This window comes from Peromyscus californicus, unplaced genomic scaffold (genome assembly GCF_007827085.1).
Source record: "Peromyscus californicus insignis strain IS unplaced genomic scaffold, ASM782708v3 Scaffold_10__1_contigs__length_136768540, whole genome shotgun sequence".
Lineage (NCBI taxonomy): Eukaryota > Metazoa > Chordata > Mammalia > Rodentia > Cricetidae > Peromyscus > Peromyscus californicus.
In genome coordinates this window covers 133,654,968-133,663,200 of record NW_026294391.1, presented here as the reverse complement: position 1 = coordinate 133,663,200, position 8,233 = coordinate 133,654,968, and the positions used below count along the sequence as shown (strand labels likewise).

Genomic DNA, 8,233 nt, shown 5'->3' with positions numbered 1-8,233 from the left:
TGCAAAGGACAAAATACATAAACTATGAGGAACTGAGCTGTACAGGTGCTAAGGATCAACTCTTAAGGTGTGACAGGCAGATGACATTTGGGTAGCAGACCCCATTTAATTCAAAGACCTTGTAAATTTTGTCTGAAAGTGACATTTCCAAAAACTTATGTCACATTACTCACATCTTTCTTACTCGGGAGGTTTAAGGAATTCTACCAGTTTAACTAATTCAGGGGCACAGTCTTTTATGAAGTATACAGGGCACATTCCCTTTGGACGGTTATGGTCATCCCCATAGGCTCCATGACTGAACAAATTTAATAGCGGAATGTAATGGCAAGAGTGTGTCTTCTTTAATTATTTCTCTGAAGATGACAAGGGTGGACCACTCTTGTGCCTTCTGATTTCTGAAAGTGATGCTGAGGTATGAGACCCCACTGTATCGACATCAACGCAGTGCTAACTGTTAATTATGATGCTACCAAGAAAAGAAAAACTCGCCATTACTACCCGAGGGCTGGAGGTTCCTATAGACATCTTTGGACTGCTGTCACACAAATCCTTGGGTTTATTTGGGTTTATCTTTAGGAACAGGGGGGACGCAAGAAGATGTAGTCACTGAAGCTGCAAATGTCAATCAGCTTCACCCAGCGAATTTCCATGAAACAATCGCTCGCTCCCCTTGTATGGACTTTCGTTTCTTCAAGGTATTATGAGAATAACAGATCCAGGAGAGACTGTTGAGCAGCAGCACTCTCTTGCTGGCGCTGTTAAGTACAAGGACATATTAAATGGGATAAAATAAGTAGTGCTCGTCGATCATCATTTTCGACGTGAAAGACTGAGTACTTACATTCACCATCAGAAGTTTTATTTCCAAGGTGGCTATTAGATGTCTCAGCTCTTCAGCCACAGAATTTCCCCGAGAATCCCTCAGTACCTCAAGTTTCTAAAGTGAAAAGACATGTGCAGAAATCAGCCCCATGTCATCTTGGTTTACAAATGTGAACAGCAACATTTAAAAGCGAGTAAATTTGGTAAAAGACATGGTTTAATTATTCCAAAACAAGCACACACCATGTGCAACATGAAGATCGAAACACCCACCAAAGAGACACAGACATTGCCACCCCGCAACCCACTGCTGAACGTTCAATCATGAGGTATTAGCAATGAGGGTGGCTCAGGGGAAGGGTGCTTGCCTAGCATGTGTGAGACCCTGGGATCCTTCTCCCCGCACAGCAAGAAGAAAAGCAAATGAAACTGAATGAAAACAGAGAACACGAGGCATGAGCTCATTTATTGCCACTCACCCACTTCTTCTGGAGATGGAGTAGCTTGTCCTGTGCTATGACCACTGAACACCACGAAATTAAAACTCAAGGTTTCCACCCCCACGGTCCCTTTAGTGCTGAGTGTAATTGAACATACTACATCTAAATGGTTTTGTTAAATACTGTGGGGGGGGGGAATTATAGAACTCTGTGGGACCTCTTCCTTAGTCTGGTGATGCAGAAAACACAGAAGCAGGAACAACACAGAGATCTTAATGTTGGAATGGGCAAGCAAGTTTCTGGGCCACCGGGCTGTCAAAAGCATGACATTTCAGCAGGAACAGATACTGGCAGAGAGTGTGTGTGTGTGTGTGTGTGTGTGTGTGTGTGTGTGTGTGTGTGTGTGTGTGTGTGTGTGTTTGGTGGTGGTGGTGGTAGTTGTTGTAGGGGCTAAACATAAGAAAGCATGGGGGCATGGGGTAAATTCTTATAACTTGATTGTTTGGGTCATCTTAATTACTCGGGATGAACAAAACTTTAACAGCAACTTGAACAAGCCAGTTCACATCAAGTCTGGAAAAAAAAATACAACCCAGAATGCTGAGTACTTAATTCCTTTGCAAATAGCTGTAAACCTGCAGATAGCATAGGTCAATGTGCCTAGGAAGAATTTACAAAGACGGGCCTATTACAGAGGGTGACTCTCAATTCACAATCTCTCACTTACTTAAGTCTTCCACTTACTTTTCCACTGTGTGCTACATCTGGGAGCTGTCTTACAACTCTAATTGGCCATCTAAAACCATGTTTCAGTCATGCAATGGTATAAAATCAAAGTGGACTGAGGAAATAAAGCAAGAGCAAATGTGATATATTCTTGTCACCACTCTGCTTAAAAATGGATCGTAGGGTCTGGGAAGAAGGCTCAGTGGGCAAAGAGCTTGCTCCACAAGTAGGAAAAGCCAAAGCCAACTTTGGCTCTCCAGCACACATATTAAAAGCCAAGCGTGGTGACACGTTGACCTGGGGCAGGGCAGGCCGCCCCTGGTACCTGGTGAACAGCCAGCCTAGCCACAGTGGTGAGCAAGTTCCAGGTTCAGTGAGCGATCCTGTCTCAGAAAGATACGCTGGAGAGTGACTGAAGATACCCACAGTTGGCTTCTGGCCTCCACACATAGACCCACAGACAAGTACACGTGTGTGTGCCTGTGTGCACATACACCCAACGGAAAACGTACTGTGAGACAAGAAGAGACGATCTGAAAAGCATTAATGCCCTGTACAATATGAACAACTCTAGATGAGATCGCCAAGGCAGGACTTCCTGCTTCGAATGATTCTGCCAACCAGAAGTGAATCCTAAAAGCAAAAACTCATTTTGTACTTCGGTTTACGTGGAACGGTGACACCATGAGGAATATGCTGGAAGATGTTTATGGGTAACTTTCCAAAGAGCACGGAAAGAATGCCAGAGTATTCAATGCCCTGTGGATAGGCTGCTTCCTCGGAATGTACAACAGACCTCCAAGTATTGTTCACACAGTGATTTAAAGCCTTCCATTCTCTTCTTCTGAAGAATCAGAGACTGATGAATAAATTTTCGTTGCTCCTTAAACATATTCTGCAAACAAAGACAATAAAAGATGTAAGAACAATTCAGGGGGGAAAAAAAAAACAGAAAGCTTACAGAAACATGACTCTGTATTGTATTTATGCAAAACACAGAGAATGAAATAACTATAGTGTTTTTTCAACCAACACAATGACCGCTTTACATGAGTTATCTAATACTACAGAATAACCTTAATACTATGAAGTTTCCATTCACTTAATGGAAAGTGTTCCTACTTAACAGTATTCAAAACATTCCTGTTAGCTCCTGAAGACTTGAAAACCCACCCATTAGAGGCCTCCATAGCTGTCGAACTCTGTTTTTTATAGAAATTACCATGAGATGTCCCCTGTGGCCATCTGTCACTCCCCTACATAGGAACCCACTCCATTTTGTCCTTCCCAGTGAGAGTAGAGCCCACAGTGCCATGCTTAACAGGGAAGGGTTCTGTAAGACTTACTTCAGATACTGTCCTGGACCGATATAAGAATACACATCTCAAAGTGTTTAGATGTGATATTTTGGCTCAATTCCGTGACATAGGCACTTTAAGTATCTCTCCTTTCACTTCTAGGAATCCGAGGCACAGAGGTAAATTATTTTCCTGAGTTAGCGTTAACTAGCAAGTGACTGAACTGTGACTGCATTCCAGCTGGTGGGATTGCAGAGGCCATGCTCCTGACCACTGGACTGGACGGCGTCTCCATCTCCCTCCGTATGTCGTGGATCATGAAGGGCTCCCTCTCAGGATACAATCCCATACCTTCTCCTGTACTCTCCAGGCAGTGCCTGCTCATCCCCCCACCATGACTGCTCCTAACCCATCACTGACCTTGCTGTGTCTTGGCAGGGAAAGGAACACGCCCGGGGGGTGGGGGGGTGGGGGGGAGGGGGAGGAGCCGGCCAGTCTCTCCTGACCACATCAACCACCATCCTTGTCTCCCTAAGCTCTTGTCCTGTCCCTTTCCTCCAGACTTGCTGCAGGAAGCCCTACTACTTCTGGTGCTGACACAATGGATTCCTTCAAAGCTAAGGCTGATACTCACAGAGAGTTTTTCTGCCTGTTTCTTGACTTGATCTGCATCCATGGATAACTTCCTATTCAAATTCATAATCTGAAGAGAATAGTCTTGATAAAGTTTCTGCCTGTGAATGATAGCAATGAACAGTGTGATATTCCCTCACAATATGAAGAAAGTGCATTCGAAGCACGACTGACTTGCCCTCACTAACACTATCGATGGAGGATGGGGAAATGGCATCTAAAATATTCTGACAGAGAAAAGGAAGCCCATGTGGATTATTTCATCTTACACTGACAGTATTTGTTCCTCCTTGGCTGAGAGAGAAGTCACTTCAAATACCTTAGCTCTAGAAAACTTACGGAGAATTATCATTAGTATTCTATTAATATTCCACAAGTATTCACCTTCCTGACACATACAGCTTCTCCTTTATTTCCTCTTTCTGGAGAACAGATCCAATGAGCATGCACATCCACTACCATCAGAGAATTCTGTGGAGGCCTACCCACTCTTCCTCACGTTGTGCCAGTGAGGATTTTGGTACAGTAGCATAGCAAACACTGTTCCTGAAATCTATGCGACATTGGAGACATCAGATTTTCATTTTTGTCACATGGAATAGATGGTCGACTGACTGCAGGATGAATGCTTTGAGGTTTTGAAGCTCATCATGCCCAACACATTCATGCGATGCATATACTGTCCTTACTGTTGCACTGATTCAACTGCATGTGTCAAAACGGTCATCGTAATTCATCCCTAGGAAATGCAACTGACTTCCGTTATGATGTGAGGCTATAATAAGACTAAAGGAAGTCTATTCTATACAGAAAATCCAAGCCAAATATATTTTCCAACCGAGCTTCTGGTCAGTGGGGGTCACGGCTATTCCTCAACCTCTTGCCATCATGCTTACTAACCAAATGTCAAAGGGTCTGGGATCAAAGCACCCAGAAGCAACAACCGTACCTTTGTTCACACTGGATTTTTAGGACATCCTCAACTCTCTGCTCCATGGTTTCAAAAGATGCCATGATGATCGCTGTGAATCTTTCTCTGTTTCCCTGAAGAAAGTTCTTAATGGGCTCTGTATTGAAATATAATCTTGCAACAATTACTGTAAAGTTCCCTCAACTTTAGTTTTCTACTTGGAAAGACACTTGTAATCAACAGATGGAAACAATCTGTCAATGATAAGATTATTTGCCTCCTTCCTTTCAGTCAAGAATCTCAGTGGTTATGACCTTGATGTGGAATTGGACAGCTGGACTTCAGTGTCTATATATTACATACAAAACACAGTGGACCTAACAAAACTTACAAGAAGGGTTTCAAGTCAGTGTGTAATTTCTTTATGAGACGTCATTTATGAGGTATAAATTTAATCAATGTACTCCAGTTCAAGATGTGCTCCAGTTCAAGGACACATTCAGAGGGACTGTTGGGCCGCTTTGTGCAAAACACAAAAGTAGTCCATTTACAAAGATCTCCAAAGACTCAGATATTATTGCACAGTGAGATGAAAATACTGTAATTATTGCAGCCATTGAACTTTTTAGACACATTTGACAAGGTAGACACCCTGAATAATTTAAAGGGGGGGAACCACATTGATTTGTAGAAAAGTGTGTGGTACTGGGGATGGAACCCAGCACCTTAAGCATACTAGGCAAGTGCTCTCCCACTCAGCTACATCCCTATCCTGATTCCTGAATAGTTTCTAGATATGACTCTCCATCAGAAAACTCTACAGAGCTCCCAGCCAGTTGTCAAGTTTGCAATGTTTTTGTTTTGTTTTGTTTTGTTTTGTTTTTTGTTTTTGTTTTGAACAGTTCATGTGACTAACATCTAACACAGCAATTTAAAGCAGGACTCAGTCTGATCATATAATGGTCACAGGCTACCAGTGCTGACTTCAGCTTTCCACTGCATGTGCTATTTTTTTGCACATTAAACAGTGGGTATCTATTTAAGAGGAGCTGGCCCTCACCAACCTGCCCCCCCCCTCCACACACACACACACAAAGAGCCGGACTAGAATACAAACAAGTGAAGTAAAAATGTGATACTAAAAACAGACGTATCACTTGTGTGAATCAAAACCTGGGAGACAGATAATTTCATCCAGTTTTCAAATATCTCACAGTGAGTAAATAAGAGCATCCACACTACCGGTGCCATGTTCTCCATATCGACAATTAACATGAGGTAGAGAGTTGGTAATCTAATAAATACTATTTTGACACTGAGTGTTTGAGAACAAGGTAGTAAACACACTTCTTTTGTCTGCCAAGTGACAACTCCCTCGCCTTGCACTTCTTTGGGTCAAACAATTTTCTCAAATTCCTAATACCTCCTAGAACGTACCTTCAAATTCTTCAAATAAATCCTGTATTTCCTTCCTGCAAAGAAATCACATTTTTTACTTTAATGTATACAAAAGGCCGTTGTTGTAGTGTGAGTGGAGGAAGTGGAGTGTGCCACACAGCCTACATACAATTCACATTTCAAGAGCAGGCACTGACTTTTCTAGATTTCTTTGTGTGCAGAGGAAGGGCATGTGTGCACCCATGCTGACCTCAGAGGTAGAAGTGTGGTGTCCTCCTCTCTCCATCCCCACCTTATTACTGTCAGACAGATTCTATGACAGGATCTGTAGTCTGCTGGAGGCATGAGACTTTCATTTCTTACCACACTGAACATCTGATTGACTATGGGATGAATGCTTTGAGGCCTTTAAGCTCAATGCACCCAGTACATTTATGCGATGCATACACATTACAGGCTGCTGCATTTACATACTTACTTATTTATTTAATCTCAGTTTATTTTGTTAGGCTGGCAGTCAGCAAGCATCTGTAGTCCTCCTGCCTCTGCCGCATCATACCTCTCAGTTCTGGACTTAAAAAGTGTGTGTGGCCATGCATGGCTTTTTCTGTGGGTGCTACGGATCTGAACTCAGGTTCTTGTGTTTGTACATCAGGCACTCTTCCACTGAGCCCTCTCTCCAGCCAGACTTTTCTAAATTTATTTTATGAGTGGGTAAACAACGAACGTATCACCTGGCCTGTTGCCCTTCTTTTCCAGAGGAAGTAATGTCCTCACTACTGACATCAATGACTCCTTTGTCCACTGTATTAAAAAGGAAGAGGAAAAATATTTTGAAACAAAGTGTGCTGTTCTCATCACCCCCCACAGAAAACAGCTTCATTTTGGGGTTTCTAGATCCCATAGCAATGGTTACACTTTTTAAGGCAGTCATCTGTGGAGTCACCTCTCTCTCTTTCTCTCTTTCTCTCTTTCTCTCTTTCTCTTTCTCTCTCTCTCTCTCTCTCTCTCTCTCTCTCTCTCTCTCTCTCTCTCTCTCTCCTCTCTCTCTCTCTCTCTCTCTCTCTCTCTCTCTCTCTCTCTCTCTCTCTCTCTCTCACACACACACACACACACACACACACACACACACACACACACACACACACGCAAAACTCTTTGGGCTTGAGTCTGGGAACAGTTGGTGCAGGCACCTGTACAGGCCTTCCAGAGAGTCACTGTGACCCATGTGCTCCCAGAGAGGCAGGCTGACTAGAAAGAACGGCCTTGTGCGCCTTGCAGGTGTCCTGTGGGGTGGGAATTTAAGGTAGGGGAACCTAAAGCCACAAACAAGCTTGAGCAACAGTTATTAGCATCTGAAACCTCCTGCTAGTCCAAGAAAAATCCATGCACCTCATCCACTCAGTGCTCCATCTGCCAAGAGATTTTAGGATGTTCCCCGGAGTGGACACAGCCCTACAGGAGCCCATCTGTTTTTCACCTGGGGTGATTGCATCTGGGTTCTGGGTGTCATCTGATGTGAGATTTGGATCCAGCCTTGGGCACATGCCAGCACTGTCAGTGGCTTTCCTTTCCCTGCTTGACATGGCTAGAATCTTCTTGGGCTAGATAGGACTCCTAGAACTACAGACACCAGGAGGAATTACAAGATAGCAATGGCAACAGGGACTGGGACTCCACAGGGTGCGGCCAGGTGTCCTGGCACTTGTGCTGCAGCAAAGAGAGGGCAAGAGGATGTCACCAATGTTCCGTTCTGTCCCATTTCTCTACCAGAATGTGGAGCTCCCCAACCCACTACTTATCAAGATCGTTACTCTCTGCTGCTTTCCCAACCCTTGGTTGGGAAAATCCGGGGCACTGCCCCTCCCTGTAAAACAAGGCACCTAATACTGGTTTCAGGTTGGGAATTCCAACTGGCTGAGGACCTACTCAGTCACCAAGGCCATATCTCCCAGCTCATACGCTGTCCCACTCAGCCCTCCCAATCCCTGTAGCCCTCATGA

General features: G+C 43.9%; 2 protein-coding genes across 2 annotated transcripts in view; both read right to left on the bottom strand.

The window, feature by feature from the left end:
- Nucleotides 1–495, bottom strand: part of LOC128117847 (X-linked lymphocyte-regulated protein 3C-like) — an 8,981-nt gene extending 8,486 nt beyond the window's left edge. The window contains exon 1 of the mRNA XM_052750295.1: nucleotides 474–495. Within this exon, the coding sequence (XP_052606255.1) occupies nucleotides 474–495 (22 nt within the window). The remainder of the gene's footprint in view (nucleotides 1–473) is intronic.
- On the bottom strand, nucleotides 9–7,816 carry LOC128117844 (X-linked lymphocyte-regulated protein 3A-like). Its single transcript, XM_052750279.1, has 8 exons — nucleotides 7,711–7,816; nucleotides 6,965–7,034; nucleotides 6,270–6,304; nucleotides 4,872–5,031; nucleotides 3,924–4,023; nucleotides 2,788–2,886; nucleotides 845–940; nucleotides 9–758 (listed from the first exon to the last, which is right to left on the bottom strand). Exons 1-8 carry the CDS (start codon nucleotides 7,814–7,816, stop codon nucleotides 702–704), a joined length of 723 nt encoding a protein of 240 aa, XP_052606239.1. The 3' UTR covers nucleotides 9–701.
- Nucleotides 7,817–8,233: the final 417 nt, after the last annotated feature.

Excerpts from the sequence above, each read along its gene's own strand:
- LOC128117844 (XM_052750279.1), bottom strand. The coding sequence starts at position 7,816 with ATGTCAAGCAGGGAAAGGAAAGCCACTGACAGTGCTGGCATGTGCCCA. Across the intron at positions 7,035-7,710 it reads CCCAGATGCAATCACCCCAG|TGGACAAAGGAGTCATTGAT; the intron begins GTGAAAAACAGA and ends TTTTTAATACAG. Across the intron at positions 941-2,787 it reads TGTGTGAACAATACTTGGAG|AAACTTGAGGTACTGAGGGA; the intron begins GTCTGTTGTACA and ends TTTTCACTTTAG.